The sequence below is a fragment of the Psittacula echo genome, assembly GCF_963264785.1.
Source record: "Psittacula echo genome assembly, chromosome: 3".
Taxonomy (NCBI): Eukaryota; Metazoa; Chordata; class Aves; order Psittaciformes; family Psittacidae; genus Psittacula; species Psittacula echo.
This window is the reverse complement of record NC_137736.1, coordinates 75,814,478-75,841,191: the sequence shown is the minus strand read 5'-3', so window position 1 is coordinate 75,841,191 and position 26,714 is coordinate 75,814,478. Positions and strand designations below refer to the sequence as shown.

The 26,714-nt window shown below is 39.3% G+C and overlaps 1 protein-coding gene across 1 annotated transcript in view; it reads left to right on the top strand.

Moving 5' to 3' along the window:
* Window positions 1-26,714, top strand: part of GPC5 (glypican 5) — a gene marked incomplete at both ends in the record, with an annotated part of 674,493 nt that overhangs the window by 7,755 nt on the left and 640,024 nt on the right. Inside the window, 1 exon segment of the mRNA XM_080612532.1 lies at window positions 4,697-4,858. Coding sequence (XP_080468658.1) covers window positions 4,697-4,858 — 162 coding nt within the window.

Here is a 26,714-nt window from a genome sequence, read left to right as displayed (position 1 = left end):
GTCTGTATGAGGATTAGGGAGGGGAGTGGAAAACAAAGGAGATGTTACAGTGAGTGTACCAACCAGCCAGGATATAAGCACTGGTGAGTAATTCTGTAAGCAATTAGGAGAACTTTCACGATCAAAAGCCCGTGTCCTAATGGGAAATTTCAACTTCACAGACAGAATAGCAACTTCACAGACATAGTATCATCAAAATGGGAATATCACACTGCTGTCATGAGCAGGTCTTGGAAATTCTTGATGTTTGTAGGAGTTAATTTCTTATCATAAGTACTCAGTGAGATGAGGAAAGACTCCCTCCTAGACTAATTGTGAAAAGCATAGCGGAGTGCATCAGTCTTCACTGTGACATTGTATAGTTCTGTTTTCTTTGTAATCATGTTTTCTGCTTATGAAGAAAAAGGAAGTCCTAATGTAGGCAATGCTTCATAAAATTAATCTAGATTAATTTATCTTCCTCTTTGTCATTTAATTCTGGTTCAGACTACTGCTCTGTTTTTTGCTCTGACAGGTTTGTTGGGCTGTTATAATTGTACTTAAAATTTTCTGAGGTTAAGAAGAAAATAAGGGTAGTTAGTAATATTAAACTTTATGAAATAAATAAAATCACTGAGAATTGTGTTAGAAAATAGTCTTAAATATTTATGAAGGAGAGAAACATGAGATGCTTAGATTGAGGTTCTCAGGCTGCTTTGTGAAATTGGAAGCAACAGAATCATGTCTAACATCTGGTAAAAGAAACCAAAGCTATCATTAGCAATCTCAGCGCTAATGGTAATCCGAAGGAGCACATTGCAGGAAGAGTGGAGAGACCGCTTCAGAATAATATAGGAGCAGTAGATTATCTTCTGGGTATTTAGAAATGAAATAATTTGGTGGTTTTGTCTCCATAAAACTGATGCAGCTTTGAGGGAAAACTAAGCTCAGTGTTGTTCTGAGTTAGCTTCTGTGTTGGTCTCTTAAGTATGTGCTGAGCATTTTTCTTAACAAAGACAGGCTTTGGGCAAGGTGAGACATGAATTTAACACCTATTATATAGTAAGATTTCTAATAGCCCTGGAGGTTTCAGGAATATAGGAGTTCATAATTTAATTCAGATATTAGTCTGATTAGATGAATTGATAAAATGGTGAATTTGTGCCTAGCAGTTCAGCTTTTATTTCTTGAGACTATCTTATAGGTCAAAAATATTCTCTTGATAGGATATTTTCATTGTAGAGTCCCAATTCAGCTGTACTTCAAATAATGGCTATATTAGTTACCATATATAAGTTTGAGTAGCAGTATTAATAATGGTGTACCAGACACCTCAGAATTCATGCATGTGGGTTAAAAAGTATCTCTTTGCCTTAAATCTATAGTATCACAGGTGACCTCTGTCCTGCCCTGCACTCTTTTTCGTAAGTTATGCTGGCTAGAAACTTCTTTATGAAGATAGAAGTCTTTTCCGGAACAGCAGAAGTTGAGTTTTAAGAAAATATAAGTACTGCAGAGAATTGTAGAATTAGTTGTTTTGTCAGTGTGAGACCATTAGACAAACACTAATAGATCAGGTTATATGACTAATACTTCCTTTATGAGCTCCCTGCTGATTTGTTTGAAGGTTAACAAAGAGAAATCGTATGCACAGATAATTAGAAATAATAAAAAAAAAATCTATTTTTAAATAATCAAACATAAATAAAACTTTTCGTTTCCAGAGAAGAGCCTAAAGAACATATGCAGGGGAATAAAGAATACAGTAAATCTGAAATTGGTATGGTATTGAAATGTGTCCAAACAATAACGGTTCCTCTCTTTACAGTATCAGTTACATGACTAGATAGCTCCCTGCCTCTTTTCGATGGTAGTGATTTGAATTTTGTTACCAGCAGAAGATAATATTCAGTAACCAGATAGGAAAAATGACTGTTGTAATGCAATGCTGTGAATATTGCTATCAGTATGAACACTTTTCCTCTTGACGTTTGTCAGGTCTATTGCTTCAGGCATTCTGCAGACTATACCTTGGCTTGTCTTGTACTGAGATATTTGTGGTATGATAAACTCTCTGAGAGTAAAAAAAAAAAATAAAAATAAACAAATGGAGAGAACTGCGTGTCATATCTGTGAATTGACCTCTCTGGTATGATGAGTAAATACTGCTGTAGGCTTATTTATCATTCCTTTAATTTGTTTTCAGGTGAGTGGTATATTAGTCCAGTTTATTGATTGGTGTTTTAACAGTGTGTTATTTGAAAGTTCTTATTTACTGTAGCTAATATTTAAGTTAATTAGTATTCAGTATAACAGCAAATCTATCTAATTACGAGCAAGAGGATTTAAAAGGATTAATAGAAACTTGGAGTGGTTTATTTCATTAAACAGTGTCAACTTAGACGTGTTTTGCATTAGAATTACCTGCATTTGTGTTTCATGTACATGCAGCATAACTCACCCCTGGAACAGGTAGTATTAATACAGCTTTAATCCTTAGATTTCTGGATCTGAGTCATGCATAACTAATTTGTTCTTTTGACCCATTGAGGGGCCTCACTTTGGAGAGCTGGTATGGACTGGGAGGTTGGAGTTAGTGGGGTCAAAGGACTGAAATCTGGCTTGGGGAAGAAAGGGACATGCAGTGGAGGTGGAGGAGAGGGAGCTTGTGTACAGACAGTTACATGGATTCTGAGGTTGTAGACCACTGGTGAACTGTATTTTTAATACTCCTAATAAAAATCATTGTAAGATGTTTATTAATGTTGCTTTCATGCAAGGGACTTTGTTAAAGGCTGGCTCTGATGCTAAGCACTTTCTTTGGCATGCACAGTGTAAATACGAAAGTAGACAATATATAGGTAATTTAATAGACCACCTTAATTTTGCAGCTTTATTATAATTTCTCAGATGAATTGGAATGTCAGAGAATGGGATATTAAACTTTTAGCATGGCAAGAGATTTGTAAAGGCAGCTAGCCAGGAGAAATTACTTAGTTTGTAAAGTGTGAAAGTGTACATACTGAAAAACATGGAAAATCTATTTTTAAATAAATGATGAAGATAAATAGCCTTCAAAACCACCAAGCTGTATGACAAAAAAGATGTTATATCTGTAGTATAACACTTATGAAATAAAATTTCTTAATACTCTCAGAAGTTCGGTGATTTATGCCTGCATTAGAACAGAGTTTTAGCTTTCGGTTGTGCTGGTGAAGGTGTTCAGCTTCCTGGACTGTGGCTCGTAGGTGTACTTAATTGTATTAAACTGCTACTGGAGACCACTTCAAAGAGATTTAGACAGATACCACTTGCCTTAATTCCTTTTCACAAACAGAGGTTACATTCTTACATTTGCATGCTACCATGAAGGCAGTCTCAGATTTGTAAATTCTGTGTGGCAGTCAGATTTCTTAAAGTATCTGCTGCTTTTCATTTAACATAATGATATTTACTGCTGTTTATGTGTGTGAAATGGATTTCTTTCAAGGCACACAGTTTTACAATGGGCAATAAACTGTTCTTGTGTATACAGAGTCAGACTTTAGTGAGCATGGAATTATATCAGTTTCTGAGCAGCACTCCTCACTAAGTGAATTAGTTTTGCCTGAAAACTTACATCATATGACCTAAAGCCTGAAGCAGAAAAGACCCTCCAAAAATTAAGAGAAATTCTGTAGTATTTAATACTGACAGTTCAAATATATTCTCCTTCCAAACTTGCTTTTGGATGGGGGGACCAGGAATTGTGAAGATAGAAACCACCAATGAAGGAAAGAAATGTTCAGCAAATCTGAGACTGTATTATCAGTAATTACCAAGGGAAATTTGTTTATTTGTCATGGGAATCAAAATCCTTCTGTGGAGTATTGTACAAGTGTTCATCCATGTCTTGGGCAAATTCCTTTTTTTTTTTTATGGTTCATACAATTTACCTATTTCATTCTAGTCTTGTGCTTTTCTAAATGTGATTTCTAAGGAATCTTCTGGATCTTTTCTAATGTCTAAATATGACACAGTGGGTTCTTGCTTCAGGACTGGGATTGCTCTATATAAACAATAGCACTTTTTTCCCACTATGTGGCTGAAGTGAAACTCCAGGGCCAGGAATTCCTTCCATAAATTTTTTCAATGGATAAAGGGACATGAATTTGATATAATAAAGTTAAACATTTTACCATTCTTCCAGGATGCTCCTATTCAGCTTTTTTTTTCTTTCTTAGCTTTTTAAATTAGGTTATTTAAAACACCTAATTTACATAAGATAACTAATGGAATATTTAGGGTCCAAAATGTGTAAGGCCTCCCTTCTCCCAAACTATATTCATACTACCTTAGAAAGATTTATCAGAGAAAAATAGGGAAAAAAAAGATTTAAAAGGTTTAGTGAAAGGAAAATAAAAGGTTAAGTGTTTTACCAGCATTAGTTAGAAATAGTCACAGCTGGAGTAAGTTTACAGTGTCAGGGAAATTATCTTATATGGCATTAATTAACTGTAGTAAGTGTACTCTTCCCAGAGAATTTTAATTAGTATCCCCTTCTATTTCTTGTTTAACAAGACCAGATGTCTTTAAAGTTTTGGATATTTCTTTTATGTGTCAATACCTATATGAAGAAAAACCCCACCAACCAAACCCCCCCCCAAATATTTTCTATGTATTTGTGTCCTTCATACTTGTGTTTTGTAGTAATCAATGCAAGTATCTCTTTCTCTAGGCATTGATCTCCAGGTTTGTGCTACTAAAAATCCAACATGCTGTACCAAGAAGATGGAAGAAAGATACCAGGCTGCAGCAAAGCAAGATATAGAGCAAGTGCTTCAAACATCAAGCGCTACATTAAAATTTTTAGTATCTCGTAATGCAGCTGCTTTTCAAGGTAAGGCTTCCTGCTTTTTTGGTTTCCAAACTTGTTCATAGTTTTCTTGATTTTCATCTTTGATTACTTTATGCATGTAATAGAAGTTATCTGTTAATTTTCAGTTTCTCCCTATGCTTTTATGTTTTCAAAGGAGGAGTATTAAATTACGCAGGTGATTAGAAACTGCTGTTGGAATACATGACTTTAAAAAATGATAGTTGAGAAAAAGTAATAAATGTTTTTAGTAAGATGTTTTGATTTGAATTATAAACCAGTAACTTGGCATTCCTCTTGAATTTGCTTTAATTTCAATGATACTAAAATGCAAAATTATTGCCTGGAGTGCTACAAAAGAGAGATTTTGTTATTCCAGTGTTTCCACCAACCATGTTCATTATCTTGTTCTAAGAGAAATACTTGGGTAGTTTGGTTTTGAGGTTCATTTTTGGGATCTAGTTTTGTAAGTTTTTGAGTGTCTAAAAAAATTTTCTGAGTTTCTGAAAGTAATTTTTAAAACATTGGAAGTTGCGTGACAGTTATTCCCATGCACATTTGGAAGCTATCTGATAAATTAATAGTTATTTGGGCTGGTGGAATTGCCTTTTAGCAATTACCCTTCGTACTGTTAATTTTTTTTCTGAATTAATAAGGCATAAATCAATGCAGAAATTGGTTAGGAGCTGGGCAGATGTGAGAAATAGTGACAATGTGAGATTATATTATATGAGTGATAGAAAGGGATATAGAGTTCACATGTGTTGAGGACAAAGCCCTACAGTTTTTTCATTTGTTTATTAATGTGTAATGGCCTTAATGACCACTTGATTGGACAGGATAGGATGGTTAACTTTGTGAAGGTTTAGGAAGTTGTCCTTCTGGTGACTCTCTTGTTTTTAACCTCTCAAGCTAAAATGATCAGCAGAACAAAACCAACTGCCTAGGGTCATAAAATGCACAGCAAAATTGACTCTGGGGTCCTAAAACCTTCCTGTTTTGACTTTAGGCTGTCTAAGGCTAAAAACAAGTTGCAGTTGCTCCCTACCTTTGGGGAGTATTGCCATTTAGCCTGCCTAACACAGCTGTCAGTGTGTGTCAGGATTATCATTGGTAAAATGTGGAAAGAAATTTTTTCCTCTTCTGCCTTCATTCTTTCTTTCAACTTCTGTAGATTTTTTTTTTTTTTTTTTTTTTCACCATAATAGTGTAATATGTTGTATTGCTGTGCTGACCTGGGGCTGTGTCCTGGTTTAGCAGTAGCAGTCATTTTTTCTACGGGTGCAGTGCTGTGTTTTGACTTTTGGCCTGGGAATAATACTGATAAAGCCGATGTTTTCAGTTGGGGGTCAGAATGTTTACCCTGACCAAGGACTTTGTGAGTCTCATGCTCTGCCAGGGGGGAGGAGAAGCCGGGAGGAAGCAGGGACAGGACACCTGACCCAAACTAGCCAAGGAGGTATTCCATACCACAGCACGTCATGCCCAGGATGTAGAACTGAGAGTTCCCGGAAGGGCTGGATCATGGCAGGGTGGGGGTGAGGTACCGGTTGGTGAGCGGTTGTATTCTCTTCCTTGTTATTTCCTTTATCATTATTATTATTGGTGGTAGCAGTAGTGATTTGTGTTATACCTTAGTTATTAAACTGTTCTTATCTCAACCCGTGGGAGCTGCATTCTTTTGATTCTCCTCCCCGTCCCTCCAGGAGCGGAGGGAAGAAAGGTGGGGGGAGAAGTGGACTTCGTGGTTCTGATTTACAGCCTGGGCTTAAACCACGACAGTTCTTTTTGGCGCCCAACGTGGGGCTTGAAGGGTTGAGATACCAACAGATCTGACCAAGGCACAATGCTGATTTATTGGCTCTCAAAGTTGTTTCTCTTGATGTCACAGTTTCAGTGTGCTGTAGCTTACTCAGAGCCGGTATTTGCTGTGTTAGTGTTTATCAAGTGTGGGCCTTGGGCTAAGGTTCTTGTTTCATTGTACTTTATGGTAATGGCTTGTAATGCGGGCGGGGCTCCGGCAGCAGGGCAGGATGGACGAGGCTGCGGACTTGTACCTGCCCGTCCCGCTGCTCTTCCCCGTCCTGGCCCTCGTCCTTGCCTCCGTCTTCGTGAGGCTGCGAGGAGCCGAGGGGGAGCGGCCCCGGGAGTCGGCGGCGGCCGAAGCGGCCCGGGAGAGGGGCCCCGGGGACCAAGCGGCGGCGGGAGCGGGGCCGGAGGCCGGGAAGGAGGCGGCTGCCGAGGAAGGGAAGGAGGCGGCTGCCGAGCAGCGGGAGGAGGCGGCGGAGGAGCCGAGCCCCACGGCCGAGCCCAGCCCCGCGGCGGCCGAGAGCATCCCCCAGCAGCCCACCGAGCCCCGTGAGCCTGAGCCGCAGGAGGATGCAGGAGACCCCACAGCACTTTCCAGCAAGGCAGAGGAAGAAGATCTGGACTCAGAAAAAGAGAAGCTGGTGGTGAGAGAGCCTTCAAGCACAGCAACATCATTTGAGAGTTCTGAAGGGTTTGAATGGCCTCTGGGTACCCTTGGAACCTGCCTGCTGATTGTGATGGGGATCACCATGTTGGCACACACACAGAGTGTGTTTTACCCACGGCCATTTTGTCTGATCTCGAGAGTTAAGCAAAGTCAGGTTTGGGTCTTGTCTGGGTTTAGACAATACAGGGGGACCGAGAGGTTTTCCCCAAGGCTGGACAGTCATGAGTGTCACAGTGTGTGGGACAGTATGGGCGAGTATCTAATCCACTGGGCCCCTCCAGTGCTTTGGAAGCATCGGAGATGGAAGGCAGCTGTGTGGAGTCCCTGACGACAAGTTGCAGAGACTGCTGCAGGGGAGGGTGAATTATTTTGAGCCTGATGGGCCATGGCACTTCAGGCCATCAGGGCAGAGATGCAACATAGAGATGGACTCATGATCGAGGGGTGGACTTTGCAATGGGCCTCTCCTGCTCTGAAAGACTGTTACAAGAGATGGAGCCCACCATCATGGACCGAATGGACTCAGCAGCTTTATAGGGATTGGTCTGTGCACTAAGATAAGAGTGCACTGAGATGAGAGCGAGGGTATATGGAAAATGTGGGATCTGAGCATGACGTGAATGGTATGGAATAAGGGGTGGATACTGTCCTGGTTTAGCAGTAGCAGTCATTTTTTCTACGGGTGCAGTGCTGTGTTTTGACTTTTGGCCTGGGAATAATACTGATAAAGCCGATGTTTTCAGTTGGGGGTCAGAATGTTTACCCTGACCAAGGACTTTGTGAGTCTCATGCTCTGCCAGGGGGGAGGAGAAGCCGGGAGGAAGCAGGGACAGGACACCTGACCCAAACTAGCCAAGGAGGTATTCCATACCACAGCACGTCATGCCCAGGATGTAGAACTGAGAGTTCCCGGAAGGGCTGGATCATGGCAGGGTGGGGGTGAGGTACCGGTTGGTGAGCGGTTGTATTCTCTTCCTTGTTATTTCCTTTATCATTATTATTATTGGTGGTAGCAGTAGTGATTTGTGTTATACCTTAGTTATTAAACTGTTCTTATCTCAACCCGTGGGAGCTGCATTCTTTTGATTCTCCTCCCCGTCCCTCCAGGAGCGGAGGGAAGAAAGGTGGGGGGAGAAGTGGACTTCGTGGTTCTGATTTACAGCCTGGGCTTAAACCACGACAGGCTGTAGACTCTGTAGAGCTCAGTAAGCAACAGTACTCCCCTTAAGTGAAGGTTGTACTCTCTGCCTTGGTGTTTCAACTTTCCCACAGTCCTAGAAAAAAAACCAAACCAAGAATGCACAACAAAACCCTTAGATATTTAACAACATAGTTTTGCAATCCCAAGATTTCTCAGTCCTCACAAGAATGGGATTTAAGTAACATTTAAGTGAAGCTAAGATCCAGAAACTATGTTTCTGTTGCTTTTAAGTCCTGAGGGGCTCATTAAGCAGGGTGTTTTCAGTGCGTGCAGTGTACATCTGCCCCATAGGTGAGCTCTGCCTAAAAGACAGGGGTACACATACACCTTTCTGTGCAACAGAATAGCAGGTCTGTGCCATTTCACTATTTTTCCACACAGAGTTCATAGCCATTTAAAAAATGGCAATGTATAACACAGAACGAGGTAGCTGTCTAGTAGAATAAGAAATTTAGGGATAATAATGAGGTTGTAAAGTCTGAAAGCAAATGGACTTTTCTTCGTGCTGCTATACTTGGCAACTCTAGTACTGTGCAACTGGTATAAAAATAGAGAACTGTGAATCATTTATGAATGTGGCAACCTGTCATCAAAACAGTGGAGTTGGCAAGTGTGCCTCTGTAAGAAAGAGGTAATAAACTGCATTCTTCAGTATAGCATTTCCTGACACTTTTCCTACTGTGTAGGAAAACTCTAGTGCCTTCGTTGCAGTGTATATTGAATCAGGTTTTCCTGATGCAATTTCATGTTTTACTGTGAAATAATTACTACACAAGAGATCATGTCATGTCTACTTTATCCTAGACCAGAATTAAGTGAAATCAGACTGTTGGCAGAATCACAGAATCCTCTGGAGTTCATATAGCCCAACCCCTCTGCCAAGGCAGGGCCACCTAGAGCAGGCTACACAGGAACGTATCCAGGCGGGTTTTGAATGTTTGAGGTCACAGTACAATTACTACATTTAAATGTGATAAAGTTGTAGTCAGTAGCTAAAATAAATTGTGTGAAGTAGAAAACTTGTTGAAGTCTTCCTAGCTGCTTTCTCTGGTAGAACAGTAAGCCAAAAGAAATACTGGAATAGCTGTTCATCCTTGTAAAACTAAATCTGCCCTGGCACTTACTCAGTTGTTTTTCATTTGTGAAGTTTTCTTCTGAAGAATGGTCTGAAGATCAGAAAACTTTCAGCAAGAGCTGCTGTATCTCACTTATGGTATCAAATGATACATTGCCCTCTAGATCATCTACAATGTGAAGAGCAACACTGAAATTAAAACATTTTATTCTTTCTCAGCTCCATAATCCTTTATGTTTTATGTGTGATATAAATAAGCTAAAACCCCCAATACCTGTGAATCCCAACTTATGTAAATTAAATGAAATTGAATGATTCTATTAAAAGTCAAAAGAGTTGGCAGGTTAAGAAACCTGATTGTCACTCTGTTGTTATGTTCAGGGATGAGTGTCTCAAAAATGTCTCTGGTTCATGCATTATTAAGTGCATAATTATGTGTTATTAAATGATTTTACCTGCTGGTTGGTCTAAGGAGCAAATCTGTTACACAAATCTTATTAACTTCAGAAATCATCTATTCAGATGCTGTATTGATTCCTTTATAATACAAAAGCAGGATAAACTGTATGCTAGTATAACTTACAGTTGGACAAAGTATGTCTATACGTATGTTATACATAAAACATAGCATTAAGCAGCTGTTCTAAGTGCAGAAATCTAGAGATTTAGATTAATACTTGAAATTTTATTATCAATCCTGAGATTTATTTCTGTATTGCAAGCAAGTTTTTTATCATTCTGAAGGGATTTACCTTGATTGTATCTCACTTTTATCTTTTAGATACTTACTTGCTGTCCTGGGTTCAGCAGTGGCAGTCAGTTTTTCTCCTTCTTAGTAGCTGTTGCAGCACTGTGTTTTTGACTTTTGGCCTGGGAACAAAGCTGATAACACCAATGTTTAGACTGACCAAGGACTTTGTGAGTCTCATGCTCTGCCAGGGAGGAGGAGGGGCCGGGAGGAAGCAGGGACAGGACACCTGACCCAAACTAGCCAAAGAGGTATTCCATACCACAGCACGTCATGCCCGGGGATGTAACTGGGAGCTACCCCAAAGGGCACGTCCTCTTTTCTGTCGGGCTCTCTCTTTTCCGGCGGGCAGTATCGTATTCTCTTCCCTTGTTATTTCTCTTATCATTATTATTATTGGTGGCAGCACTAGTGATTTGTGTTATACCTTAGTTACTGGACTGTTTTTATCTCAACCCGTGGGAGTTACATTCTTTCGATTCTCCTCCCCATCCCTCTGGGGAGTGGGGGGGGGTGAAGTAGACTGCGTGGTTCTAATTTACAGCCGGGGCTTAAACCACGGCACTTGCATACATGCCTGCTGTGTTGAAGGCATTCCTGGGGCCATATATGCAGGGATTTAATGGGCTTCTTTAATAGTTTTGACCACGTTGGTCTTTTCTGAAGTTGTACTTTTTTAGCATGAACTTGTGCTCACGGATTCTTGTCTCAGTCTAAGTTTGTTTTCCATCACTTAATTATTTCCCCTAGTTGCAATAATACCTGAATTATAATTAAGCTGATGTAGGTACACTGTTCAGACTCATATACCCAGTGAACGCTAAGACTTTTTCATAATCTTACTTTTTTTACTGCCCAGCTAGCTACTGCTACTGTTTTGGTTTATGTCTGTGTAGCACAGTTATCAGTGCTAACTTAGAATTTGAATAGTTTATGTAGTGCTCTTACATTAGAAAAAAATGGTGAAGTACAAATTTAAAACATTATTCTCTTGGGAGCAGTGGCTGTAGGAAGTTTTGCATTTTCACAGAAATATGGGTGCCTGCTTCCTGCTTAATCTGAGGATTTTGGGAAGGTGATAGCTGGCAAAACATAGAAGCTTGAAAGAATGTAGTATAAATTTGGTTTTGAGTGAATGTTTAGTGTTGTTTCAAAGACAGTGTTTTCCATAGCCGTTTAGATTCCCAAGATTTCCATATACACATGGAAAAGTTTTCACTTAGTATTTTTTATTTTTTCTGTTAAGAAATTAAAAAAAAAAAAACAACAAACAAAAACAAACAAACAAACAAAAAAAAAAAAAACCAACCCAGTTGTTTTCAGTTTTGGGTAGTTTACTTGAAGAAAGACATGGACAATTTGGAAAAAACTAGAGAAAAACATGCTCTGAAATCCAAACATGTAACTTAAAAAACAGGCCACCCTAGATCTTTTAAAAAGAAAAAAGAAGTGACAGCTACATTGAAGAAAGTAGTTATCTGTACTCTGTCATGTACTATATAAAAAACAATGCTTTCATACTATCAAATAAACATTAAAATACATTATTGCAAAATTTAGCAAACCAAGTACTGATTTTTCCTGTAAATACCTGCACCTGTACTTGAAAAAGTAGGTGATGTGTAATAGAGAATAAAACCAGGAAATCTGCCAGAAAAAGGCTCTCTACAGTTAAACCTGGGAGGAGAATTTTGTTCCTGTGGAGAAAAATATCTGAAGTTATTGCTAGACAGCTAAGGGCTTGTCAAATGTCACTAGAAACCTATGGTTAGACTGACCACAGTGTTACCCTTCACTGTAATGAGAACTTGAACACTTAGTTAAATTTCAGATACTTTGATACCTGCACTGAGGTGTCTGAACCTGTGCCCCAATGTGTATATTATGCACACCAAATTAACAGCCTTCAAAAGTTCTCTTCTCTCTGAAACCTTACAGCCACCCTGTCTAACATAGCTCAAGGGCATGAGTAAGGTCTGGGAACAGAAGCAGGTTATTGAGAAATCAGTTAACATTTGAGTTTCCAGCCTGTCAGCTACTTGGAGGTGATTGCTTTTATCCTGAAGTGAATGAAAGCTGTCTTACTGCTCAGAACAAATTGCTTTCCTCCTATCACTGAGGTAGAAATATGCAAGTGATTCTGTAAGTAAATGTGCAAGTAATGTGAAATCTATTGTTCACCCCTTTGCTTATCATGTGGCAACTTGTTTGCGTGTGAAATAATAATCTACTTTTCTTTCTGCTCTTCTTCTGGAATGAAGCAGAAAGGTATGTCTGTGTCAGGTAATGATGTAGGTGGCATAGTCATTTTAACAATGGTAGTGAAACAATCTTTTGGTCATATTGAACAAGTAATCAGCAGGTGTAGGTAACTGTACTTTGAGCCTTAAAAGAGCAATTGATACAAGTGGTGTCAATTTTTAATAAATCTACGAATCTCTACTTGCATTAAGGGATTGAACTTAGGTCTGTGTGAACTAGAGGAGTGCTGAGACAGAAATCTGCTGATCCTGAAGTTCTAGAATAGAGTGTTTTATGTTCACTATTTAAGTGCATTAAAAATGCTTATGCATAGCAGGTCATACTATGGAAAGCTGCAGATTTACTGTAGATCAGCTGCAGAGCTGTTCAGCACATGCACAGTAGCCATTTATGTAGGATATTTAATAGTATCTAAGAATATAGCAGATTGCTGAGGAGAGTTGGCTGTTTTCTGGTTTATTTATTCTGCAGTGGATAACTCTTAGACTTCCCTGTTGCAGCTGTTCTGGTCTGTAGTACTACTTAATATTCACTGCGGGAGAAGCAAAGTGAAAAATTAGCTCTGTAGTTCAGTGGTTAGGGTACTCATCTGCTACAAAGGAAGGTTGCATGCTACTGCTCCACTAAGTATTTTTAATTGTTTGTATAATCCATAAATATAGTCTAGTCTGGCATAGTTTTACCTGCCTGAGTTACTTTGAACAAGTGTTTTTCAAGGCATGTATGAACTCTGGGCTGGATATACTCCCGGTTGTCTGCATCCCCTCAGTTCTGTTGCCCTTTTCAGTGGATTTTCTATAGTCACCAGAACTTACGAAAAAAGGAATTATGTGCTGAATGGGAACCAATTAACTAACTTACTTGAAGAATGAAGAGAGTTGCATCTAAACTGTAGTGGGTGCTCCTCTCCACTGACCACCATTGTGATAGCTGTGGGCTGGCTGCTTGTTTTGAATGGAATAAACTTTTGCGAAGTATAGCATAAATGTTCTGCATGATCAGGCTTCTTATATGGCTGAAAATTTTTTTTTGTATAGCATGTCTTTGTTCTGTGCTTGTCTAAAATGCATTATGTATGCATAAATATATTTATTTATTGTTAGATGTTGAAAATTAATTAAATATTTGAAGTATTCCTTGGTCTTTAAGTTGTACCTACAAGATCTTTGTTCATTTGTAAAATGGGATAATGTAGTTATAATTTGCAAGGTTTCTAGATGTACAGAATGGGACTAGAAATTTTAAGTTCTGTCGTGGCTTTGCATTGTGCTCCCATTAAATCACAGCAATTTTAAACTTAAGTAGTTTATAAGCTCATTTTCTTGGTTTTGCCTAACACAGTTTTAACTTCATGATATTTTAAACAAATTGCTGGTGATGTAAAATACCTGATTATCATCAATAAGTATTTAGTTTTGTCATTCCTGATATGTTACTTAAAAGCTGTGACCAAGAATCCTGTAAGCAAAGTAAGGTCTAGTTCGACCATATTAAAATTCTGTGTACATTTTAATTTGCCTTCTGCTGTGTGACTGTGTTACACGAAAGCTGTTACGTGACTCAGTGGTCTCCGCAGACAATTTCCATTTCTCATTCTGATTTTATTGTATATGACTGTCAGTATAATACAGGAAACTGGAAATTCAATTTTGATCAGTCCCATGAGGGACTTGATTCCTCATGACATATTCTGGTTGTTTTAAAAATAAATTGAAATAGCCATTTCATTTAAGCATTTCCTTCAGTGTAGAGAATTAAAATCTGTAATTTCTTTTATGCAAGGGCTTCTTCTTTATTGTGTTATTAGGTAGAAGCTGATATTTAAGGAAATTTTGTAGCAGTTACCCCCTTGGGAAGGATTTAGTTCTTCATTTAATATTTCGATTTTTTATTTAGTGGTTTCTTTAGTTAGCTTTTTTTCTTACTTTTAGATGTGGTGATCATAAACCTGCTGTTTTCTTTTAAAGATAATGTTTTCTTGACTATTTATTATAATTTAGGATTAAAAGATAGCCCTTCCTGTGCTCACTGCACTTAGTCCTTACTGTGAAACAGATGAGTTACCCCTTTGGTTTAAAGAATTTTAATTTTGCTTCCTCTGTCTGTGCTGTGTTACTGTGAGACAATATAGCGAAGAACGTGGAAAATGAAATAGTGCAAAGTTAGAAGGGGGGAAAAGAAGATAACTGTGGGGAGAAAAGAAGGTAACTGTGTAAGAACGAAAAAGGTTAGTGATACAGTGCAGCATGACCCTCCCAGAGGCAAAGGTGTTAACTGTAGATGTCTACATCTAGTGTCTACCTTTGAGGTATGGGCATTTAGTTCCATAATGGTCAAAGGAAATAAGATCAAATGTATCTCTTTTAAATGGAGTTAATTGACTCCAATGACTACACCAATAGTAACAGTTTTTACTTACATGAACTGTGTGTATGTTTATACCTTAAAAGTAAGAGACTAAGACTTAGACAATGTCACCGTTACAGAACAGTCACTGGAGCATTAGAGGGGAAAGGTAAAAAAAATTGCAATTCAAATTGCTGTTCTTCTGGAATGTCACAGTTTTTGAATTAGATACAGAACAGACAAGGTAGTAGAGTAAAAAAAAAAAAATAAAATCATGATCTCAGGTTCGTTCTTGCTTCTAACTACAGATTTGCTTCCCTGTCTGAAGTAGTTCTTTGATACTCAGCTTTCCTCCCTGCAGTTGCTATGGTACCTAATGCAACTGGAACAGGAGCCTACTGTCAAGCAGACTTGGAAAGATGCACCAAGGCTCAAGCTTTTTGCATGTCTTCTTAAAACTAAGGTCCTCTTATGAAGCCCATCAAGAGCACTTATGCTAAGTGACATAAGTGATTAAAAATATCCATGTCAATTAAAGATCTTTTAGAAAGTATATGAGCATCATCTTATGTCTGTGTACTGATCAAGGCAATCAGCTGAGGAGTAGACTTTATAAAAACCCAAATAAACAAACCAGAAATGTATAAATCTAATAAAACCCCAACCCTTAAAGAAGTAATGAGGGAAGTGTAGAATTAGGGCATTAGGAAGAAGGAATAGAGAAAAGGAGAAATAGGTGTGGTCTTTTTAATTTCTTCTTTTCCACAGAACTTGACACCCTCAGTTCCCCCACCTGCACAGTTTACAACCATAACCAATAGTCTTTTCTTGAGGAGATTGTAACCTAAATATGAATTAAGTATCAGAAAGGGAGGAGGAAGTCAAAGTCAGTATTAAGAATTCAGTGTATCCAGTTAATCACTTGGTTGTTGTAGAGAATTCAGAAAGTTTCTTTTCTGCTCTTCAAACACTGCTACTTACGTAACCTGAAGAAAAGAAAATCTGATTGTGTTTTAGAGGCTATGATTCTCTCTTCTCTGTACCATCTAGCTTTAGATTTCAGTGAAGCACATTGTGACACTAAAAGCTGTAAGGAGCAGTTCGCTAACTTGGTCCATTTACATCCAAGTATCTTCTGTACCACTGAAAGAAGGCCAGCTGTGGCATTGTCTCACTGTGTATGTTGTGAATTCAGAACAAGTGATAGTTTTTTGATTTATTGTTTGAAAATGTAAGATCTCATACAGTGTCAGAACAACATTACAACATTTTCCTGAAAATTCTTAAGACCAAGAAAAGTCTATTTGATATTCTAACAAAATGAAGCAAAGGAAACATTCTAAATGGAGCATGTAAATTTTAATTTAAAGTGTAAGTAAAGTTCCTCAAAAAAAGCTGCTAACCAGCTTCGGCTGTCATAATGATATAGGAAAAAAGTAGAAGTGGTTACTCTGACTCCAAAGTTTAGAGCCTGTACAAATTCTGGGGAAAAATGTGTGTTGCTCTGCAGCGCTGCAACTTAGATTTTCCGTTATCTTGAACTTTAGAAGTCTTCACTATCTATCTAATAGGGTGATGCCTTTGTTAGTGGCATTCTTTTGCTATCACTTTGTATCCACTTTCACAGAGTAAATACTCTGTTATCTGAAGACATCAGCGTATGAACCCAGTCAGTGTCAGCTATTAAATAAATCTATATGTGACTGCATCTTCTAAGCAGGGTGATCTCTGGCTGTGAAGAGGTACCCAGGTTGGTTGATGTACACATGCAATATCCATGGCTAAGCAGGATCTAGGCCAGTGCTTTCACAGTAGGCTAACCACATCCATGTGTGTGGCATTGAGCTGTATCATTCATTGCCCTTATGCTCTGTAACATGAGGTTATTTTCATAGGTTTTCTTATTTTGCTTGAGGGTGTCTGAAATAGTAATTTTAACCCATCAGAGTAGTGTTTTTAGAGCGTGGCATCAAATGTATGTGTTGCATGCCCTTGGGTGTGGTGTTGGGGCTTTAGTGGCAAAGGCTGCTGGAGCAGTGATAATGAACTGTATAGGCTGGAGGGACTCAGGCTCATCTATGCTGCTGTTTAGTCCCAGCTCCCTGGAGTGAGGTGGGGTTTTGCTTCAGTGGGCACAAGTTGGCTCACATCAATCTTGGAAGCAAGATGACATTTAGACAATATAGATGATCAGGGAAGATGGAAATGAACCATAGAACTGACTTGCTCGACCTTGTATACACAGCTGTACTCTGATCAGTCTTCCAGGTAACTTTTGACAAAGTCTATCAACAAAGATATTTAGTAGACAAGATAAACAAAATAAAATCCTTGTATGACTGAATAACTGGGAGAAAGGGAGAAGAGCGAGTTAACAAAAAAGTATGGGAAGAAATTGATTCTTACAGTGAAGGAAGGTCACCAAAGTGTTCTTCCAAGAGTGTGTGCTGTTCAACATAGAGCTGTTCAACCTGGAAGAAGAAATGAAAAGTCACAAGCTATACAGGGTGATATAGAAGAAAAACAAATACAGAAAGTTGTAGAAAGGCTTTATGAGACTGGCTAAACAGAAATTAAAATGGCAAACAAAATCCAGCAAAGTTAGATGTCAAATGGTGTATATGGGGAAAATAAGTCCTGTTTCTTCTATGAAGTGAGAGTCTCTGAGTTGACTGGTAGTAAGATCTTATGGTTGCAATAGGTAATTCTGTGAAAAATGCAGCTTGATAGTAGTTAAAAAAGTGAATAGCAGATTAAGAACTGTTAGAAAAGGAACAGATATCAAAGGTGGAACCATGGTGTGTTGTTACATAAATGTATGTTCTGCATTTTTAATACCATGTGCAGTAGACAACTGACATAGGCTTTGAAGCTCCCTAACTTCTAAACAGAAAATCCCTTCATATTGTTTGGCAGAACAGTTGTCATTTATCCTTTCTTAGAAAGAATGAGAGATTTGATGACTTCTCAGAAGTGCTTCAATCTGTAATTTGTTCTGGGATTTTATTTTTATAGCCTATCAGTAGCTACAGTATTCTGGGTACTAAAGAAGTGTCTGAAGCCATAACAACAGCCAGTGCCTGGGAGCTCAGCCAGAGGGACTCAGATGAGAAATAAGCCATAAATTTTAATAGTCAAGGTGATTAGCCACTGGAACAGGCTGTTTGTGGGGATGATAGACTATCAGCTCCATCTCAAGTTCTTCAGTTCAGCTTTTAAAGATCAGCTCTGAAGATGTGCTACTGCACTATGTTATGAAGAAGCATTTTGCAGGCCCAAGGTGTGTTAAAGCAATCAGATTATACCATCTTGCTCTAGCCTTGAAAATGGTGAGTGTGAACGTATGAAGGTGTTCATCGTAGTATGGTCTGGCACCAGAATGGTTCCTTGTAAGATGAATAATGTCAATTTGATCAGAAAACTGAGTGCAGTCTGCACCCAGTCTGCACATTCCCCCACAGCTTTCTTCATCATACAGAGGGTTAATGAAAGACCACTGAGTTCATCAAGTTCTCCAGGCAATTCTACAACTAAGTGGGATTTAGTGTGGCATAGCTATCATGAAATTCTTCTCAGGTATAAATATCACATGAACTGTGTATAGTTGCTTTGGATTCTCTTTGCATGCTTTATAAAGTTTTTAAGGACCTGAGAACCCATGCATTTTTGTATCCTTAGTGAATCCTTTCTGGATTGCTAGGCTTAGGAGGATCCAGTCATGTCACGCATTTAAGTCTTGAAGTCTCTTTGTATTTTTTCCAACATCACAGACCTGTATACCACTGACATTATTGCTCTGTGCTGTCAGTTTTTGTATAATTATTCATTAAGGCTCTTCTAAAAAACAGATATTGTCCAAAGATTCTTCCATTTCTCTTTGTACTCTTCACCATGATTCATACTGTCTAGTTGAATTTGTGTCCATCTTCTAAGAAGGTAGCATTTAGAGCCTGAGAGCCATCAATGAAACATCATTAAGTTTTACAGCAAAACAGGACTTTAAAGATTATTGCGAGATTTTTATTTTTTTTTTTTTTTCCTTTTGGTAATGAATGGAGAAAGGTTATGCATGACAACTCCTTCATTTCTTACCAAACTAAGATACATTCTGCATCTTGAAATCTTGCAACACTGTTACTTCTGTTATTTCACTGGGAAAAAACAATCCCTGCCACCCCTTCAAGTCCTCTCCACATTATCAAATGAAATCTGTAGCATAATAGAGGGAACCGCCATGCAACACTACAGGCTTGGGGAAGAGTGGCTGAAAAGCTGCTTGACAGAAAAGAACCTGGGGGTGCTGAGTGACGAAGCTGAACATGAGCCAGCTTGTGCCCAGGGAGGCAAGAAAGCCATCAGCATCCTGGCATGTACAGAAATAGCGTGGCTAGCAGGGCCAGGGCAGTGATCTTCCATCTGTACTTGACACTGGTGAAGCTGCACCTTGAATACTGCGTCCAGCTCTGTGCCCCTCACTACAAGAGAGACATTGAGGTGCTAGAGAGAGTCCAGAAAAGGGCAACAAAGCTGTCGAAGGGCCTGGAGCACAAGTCTGATGAGAAACGACTGAGGGAACTGGGGCTGTTTAGTCTGGAGAAGAGAAGGCTTAGGGGGACCTTGTCGCTCTCTACTACTGACTGAAAGCAGGTTGTAGGGAGGTGGGGGTCGGTCTGTTCTCCCAAGTAACAAGTGATAGGACAAGAGGTAATGGCCTCAATCTTCTCCAGGGGAGGTTTAGATTGGATATTTCTTCACAGCGAGGGTGCTCAGGCATTGGAACAGGCTGCCCAGGGAAGTGGTGGAATCACCGTCCCTGGAAGTGTTCAAAAAACATGTAGATGATGCCCTCAGTAATATAGTTTAGTGATGGTCTTGGTAGTCATGATCTAAAGGTTGGACTTGATAATGTTAAAGGTCTTTTGCAACCTAGTTGATTCTGTAATTATATGAAAGAATAACTTTGGAAGCAAGCTGACACGATTCATTTTTGCTTGTTAAGTGAGTCTTTACCCTAAGTGAAATGATACTTTGGCTTCTTTCTTTAAGGCTAAAACTTAACATGCTGTATATGTTTCCTACATATTACATGAAACCACGTTATTTTTTTATCTGTGATTATCTAGTGAATATTATTTTGACTTGTTTGTTTTTGCTTTCCACTTTACCTTTTGTGATTGGTGTCTCTGTTACTATGGTAAATGTATAGGATTGAGAACATGCCTAGCTGAAAAAGGTAAACAAATGCTAGAATGACAAAATATTGCTTTTATATCATATAAAGTATCATTACAATTCTAATTTTTGCTGGATTTTATGATATAAAATAAGTCAGGCAAAAGTCTGTAGATAGAGGTAATTTCTGTTATGATCTATATTGAGTGGATGAACTTTCATCTATGTTTTTTGAGCTTTTAAAAAGATATCACATCTATCTACAAATCCTGGTCTTACCTGTGTCATTAGGTCACCAAAATTTTAAGAACGGCACAATATTAGATAGGGTAATTTAGCTATATGAAAATTAATGCAAAGAGAAAATTCTTGTAGTCAATACTATCTTAATTAAATTCTACTTTGGGGGTTTTCAAGAGTGTTTTGCATGTCCACTCACAGATCTAACACCAGTATCTAGTTGCCCTGTGAAGACCAAGTCACTCGGTCTGCACTTAACTGCACTTTCAAGAGATAGCTTTGTTGATAATGTGGAAGTCAAGCAATTAGTTTGCTTTCCAGACTTCTCAGCTGTTATTCACAAGGAAAGTATTGTGTGAAATTCTACTTTTGCCTTTGACCTTTTCCTTCACACTTATAAATACATGAAAGTGAAAACTAATGTTCTCTGTTCTTTATAAATTTTTCACTTAAGGCTCTCTTAAGAATAATCATGAGAGATTGCATGTAATGGTTTATAAATATAGTTTCTCTAATACTTCTGAGAAGACTAAAGAAAGCCATTGTGGTTACATTTGCTTCAAAAGTTAAAACTGTTTGTTGAATGTCTGCAGTATCTGTCTGAAGGAAAAGTAGTTTGAGGAACGCATTGTAGCGAAACAGTTTTTCCTACTGTATCTCTGAACCTACAGGCACAGTAATCCAGCAAATTTTAATTTGTATTGTCTCCTCTGGTACAGAAAAAGCAGGGATTTTGCAACATGTATGTTGTGTTCTTTTTTTTCTTTTTATAAGTTCTCATAGAAAGAAAAGGTGTTTGTCCCACCCTCCTGTTACACATTAAATGTGTGAAGACTTTGAAGTCCAAAATTTATAGTTTTTCAGCTGAGAGGTGGTAAGTGGAGGGTAAACCTTACTGAAATCAGTTTGATAGCATAGTGATTTGGCACTTAGTCACTCAAGACAGGCCAGTGGTGGAACCACTGGGATAATTAAATTCATCTGTTGAGCATGTGCTGAAAGGATTTTCTGAGACAAGTAATCTGAATTTGCCATTGAAATATATCTATTTCTTACTGCTGTCCACTCAAACTTGGTGATCATAAGTTTTATAAAACTTCCTGAAAGTAATTCTGTCCTAAATCAGGCACTTTAACTCCCAATGTGTGTAGAGAAAGGATAATGGAGTGCACTGAAGTCAGACAATTCAGTTAACAAAAAAGGCAATTCCTTTCTTGATTAGCAACAGAAAGAGCCTAGGGCCACAAGACTCCTTACTGTCTGTATTTAAGCGGAGTGCATTTGAGTGGCTGGCCTAAATCCACAAAGGTATCAAAACCGATATTCCTTCCACTTAATTTGGTCACCTAAGTTAGGAACCTAGCTTTCCTGGCCTTCTTTGTAGTCAGCAGTGAGAGAAAAGCACTTGCAGAGGAAGATTGGCCTGCTTCTTCATCTCATACCTCAGAGCCTCAATTGGTACCTGAAGTTAGACAATGTGAATTTGAGGTATGAGTTCCATCCATTTCAGTAGGAATTGGGTTGCCATTGTGAGTTTGGGTATTATGAGGCATATTCACTATCTTTTAAATGTTTTTGTTTCTAACATCTGTGTTCAGACTCCTTGTACAAATAGAGGTTCAGCCAGTCCAGTTAGGAATCTGCTTCTCTGTGTTGGCTTTGTGGGGTGCCCTACAATCCTGACTTCCTTATTTAACATAGGTTTCTACATCACTCAGTATGAGTTACATCCTTTTGTGAGTGTAGCTTTTATTTTCAGTCTCTGTACTTGTATAAAATGCTGCCATACCTTTTAAGTATCTGTAGTACAGGAAGGGTAAAATACATTCAAAGGCTTGTGAGCCAGCTGAGTACTGGAGGTGTCTCGTAACAAAAGTAGCTAGTTTTGTCTTGTTTGACTTGCTCCACCTCATTTTCACTGATTCATATCAGAAACACTTATGCTGAGTGCTAGTATTCAGTTGAAACAGGATGGGACAGCTTGGTCTGGAAGTTTTTCAGCTGAGTGCCAGTTTTGATCATGGGTATTCATAAAGCTTTTTTAAATTTTCTATTTATTTTTAGCATTGATACAAACTTAAAGATATTCCTGTTCCTTGCTTCATACTCCTGCCTCTTTGACAGCATGTGCTGTGTCCTCTGCTCTCTGTAGTGGCCTCGCTCCTTTTGTGGCCATTTTGTGAACTAGGGTGGGAAACTAACACTGGGTAATTTTTCCTTCTGTATTATATTTAAATTGGATACTTTCCCTGATCTGCTTCATGGAGCAGCTGTGCAAACAGTTGTGTGTCTGTCTGGTACAGCAGCCAAGGACTTGTGAAACTATAACCTAAGTCACAGTGCTTCTGAGCTACTTCCAGTGCTTATAATTAAAAGCTATGATTACAGGTCTGTCATAACTTCTGTTTTCACAAACTTTTTTTATTAGAATAGATACTCACATTCATCCCCATATATAATTTTTAACCACATCTCTTTTACTGTATATCGAATGGGCTACTTTAAGTTCAGGGAAGGGAAGCAATAAGGGAGTCTTGCCACTTCGAGTGCTTTGTATAACTAGTGCTAAAATGTATTTAATTTAAAGTTTGTCTGTGGTATAGTATAATTCATATTAGATATTGATATTTAAGTAAATGCATCAAATCGTATTTTACTTCATAAGTATTTGTTTGTGAATTTGTTGTGTGAGCTCTGTACAGTGAGGACTGAAAATATAGTGGTATTTAATTAATATACAAACTTCTCTCAAGACAATAGACAGCAACAATTCTAGTACGAAATGTGGGTAATCCACTAATTAGATCTGTAAGTTACAGTGATGGAACATATGACTGATGTATGAATTACAGTATTTAAAGTCACATCCATCTGAAGAAAATAAAATTTGGAGTTTAGCGTCTATCTCAACTTAAAGGTAATAGAAATCTGGTTTATCCAATAGAAATATTTAGTTTTATGTAATAAGTGAAAATAATAATTCAGAAGACAGTTATGAATCAAAAGGAAAAGAAAAACGTTTCCTTACTCTTGTAGCAAAATCTTAGAAGCAGGAATTAATCTGTAAGTTAATATATATTTAGAAATCTGTTCAAATATCATCAATTCATTGCTTTGACTTTATTTCTGCTTTAGACATTTCTTTTAAGTCTTTCCCATCCAACTCTTGGTTCACATATACTCTAAACATTCAGTGCTGGGGACTTCTGGACAGCAAAAGCTTTTGAACAGAAATGTATCTTCACTTTTTGCATCAGGATATAAAAGAGTTCTTGTATTTTCAATTTATCAGTAAAGAAGCATGCAGTTTTTGTTGTTTGTTTTTTTTGTTGGTTTGGTTTGGTTTTATTTTTTTGGGGGGGGGGTGGGGGTTGGTGGTTCCCCCCCTCCCCCTCCGCCAGTGGAGCAAGTATCCCACAAATGTGGTTGTAGGCAAGCCTTTTTCTAGAGAGATTTTAAAAGTGAGGGGAACAGGTAGGCCAATATTTGTTTTAGCTGCTGTCGCAAATACACTTTTTGATCCAGATGTAACAGGTCCTTCTAGATGTCTTCTGTCTGAGCCAAGAAGAGTATCTGCCGATTGCAAATGCACCAGGTCTCAGATCTTTTGTAAACAAAACTGTAGCTAATTAATAAAATTGGAAGTCTGCAGGCTTTTGAACAAAGAGAAGCACAGCTCATCTAGAGAGCAGAAGGGTAGATTTATGTTGACAGTTTCCAGTAAGGGAGAGGTGCAGCTCAGACATGCTTATGTGTGGTCATAGAGATGTGACATCACACAATGGCCATGCCTTCAGTACCTGGACATTCTCACCTAGCATGAAGATACTATGATCTTAGGTGTATATTCATCCTCCCTACCTTTAGTTTGAGCTGCATCTATACTGATAAATAACACATAGCCTGGGAGGAAGATTGAAACTAGTATTTACTGTGTTGCCTGAGCTTTAGTATTTTCTTTGGTAATGTTTTCACTTGTGCTCTCTGAAAATGTTAATCACAGAGACTAATTCCTAAAGGCCATTTAGATGAGATTATGGTAAATTTGACTGTCTTCACCCTACATGGACCTCAGAATAATGTATTGTAACGCATTATTCCTTGTTATATCACAGTATCACAGTATCACAGTATGTTAGAGATTGGAAGGGACCTCAAAAGATCATATAGTCCAATCCCCCTGCCAGAGCAGGAACACCTAGATAAGGTTACATAGGAATGTGTCCAGGCGGGTTTTGAATGTCTCCAGAGAAGGAGACTCCACAACCCCCCTGGGCAGCCTGTTCCAGTGTTCCGTCACCCTCACTGAGAAGAAGTTTCTTCTCAAGTTTAAGTGGAACCTCTTGTGTTCCAGTTTATACCCATTACCCCTTGTCCTATCATTGTTTGCCACTGAGAAGAGCCTGGCTCCATCCTCGTGACACTCCCCCTTTATATATTTATATACGCTAAGAAGGTCACCTCTCAGTCTCCTCCAAACTATAGAGACCCAGCTCCCTCAGCCTTTCCTCATAAGGGAGATGCTCCACTCCCTTAATCATCTTAGTTGCCCTGCGCTGGACTCTCTCCAGCAGGTCCCTGTCCTTCTTGAACTGAGGGGCCCAGAACTGGACACAATATTCCAGATGTGATCTCACCAGGGCAGAGTAGAGGGGAAGGAGGACCTCTCTCGACCTACTGACCACCCCCCTTCTAATATACCCCAGGATGCCATTGGCCTTCCTGGCCACAAGGGCACAGTGTTGGCTCATGGTCATCCTGCCGTCCACTAGGACCCCCAGGTCCCTCTCCCCTACACTACTCTCTAACAGGTCGTTCCCCAACCTATACTGGAACCTGGGGTTGTTCCTACCCAGATGCAGGACTCTACACTTTCCCTTGTTATATTTCATCAAGTTACTCCCTGCCCAACTCTCCAGCCTATCCAGGTCTCGCTGGATGGCAGCACAGCCTTCTGGCGTGTCAACCACTCCTCCCAGCTTAGTGTCATCAGCAAACTTGCTGACAGTACACTCAATTCCCTCATCTAAATCGTTGATGAATATATTAAATAATACTGGCCCCAGCACTGACCCTTGAGGCACTCCACTAGATACAGGCCTCCAACTAGACTCCGCCCCATAGACTACAACTCTCTGGCTTCTGTCCTTCAGCCAGTTTGCAGTCCACCTCACCACCTGATCATCCAGGCCACACTTCCTCAGTTTAGCTATGAGGATGCTGTGGGAGACTGTGTCAAATGCTTTGCTGAAGTCAAGGTAGACCACATCCACCGCTCTGCCATCATCCATCCACAATGTTATTTCCTCATAAAAGGCTAGGAGGTTGGTCAAGCATGACTTCCCCTTGGTAAAGCCATGTTGACTGCCCCTCATAACCCTCTTATCCTTGACATGCCTTAAGATGGCATCAAGGATAAGGTGCTCCATCACTTTCCCAGGGACGGAGGTGAGGCTGACCGGTCTATAGTTACCCGGGTCCTCCTTCTTGCCCTTTTTGAAGACTGGAGTGACATTTGCTTTCCTCCAGTCCTCAGGCACCTCTCCCGTTTCCCAAGACTTGGTAAAGATGATGGAGAGTGGTCCAGCAATGACTTCCGCCAGTTCCCTCAGCACCCATGGGTGCATCCCATCTGGACCCATGGATTTATGGATGTCCAGATTGCTGCACTGGTCTCTAACCCATTCCTCGTCGACTAAGGCAAACTGCTCCAGTGACCTGACTTCATCTGAGGTCTCAGGAGTACAGGGCTCTTCAGGACTGCCTCCGGCAGAGTAGACAGAGACAAAGAAGGCATTCAATAACTCTGCCATCTCTGTATCTTCTGTCACCAGGGCACCCACCCCATTCACCAGTGGGCCAACCTTGCCTCTGGTGTTAGTTTTATCAGCTATGTATTTGAAAAAGCTCTTTCTGCTGTCCTTGACCCCTCTGGCCAGATTTAATTCTAAGGAGGCCTTAGCCATCCTAGCTGCCTTCCTACATCCTCTAGCAGCAGCCTTATATTCCTCCCAAGTGGCCAGCCCCTCCTTCCATGACCTATAAACTCTCCTCTTCCACTTGAGCATACCCAGCAGTTCCTTATTTAGCCACGCAGGTCTCCTGGCCCTCTTCCTAGACTTCCTACGTGTCGGGATGCTCTGCTCTTGAGCTCGGAATAAGCAATTCTTGAATGTCAACCAACTATCTATCTATCTGGAACTAAAGAGGGAAGAATATCGTACTGTGAATATGAGGTTTTTTGTTTTGTTTTTTTTTTTGGTTTTTTTTTTTCAGAATGATGGAACTTGTCAAACACATTAGGTTGACTTTAACATCAGTTTCCAACATTTCATACCCCACTGCCCGTGCTCTCTCTCT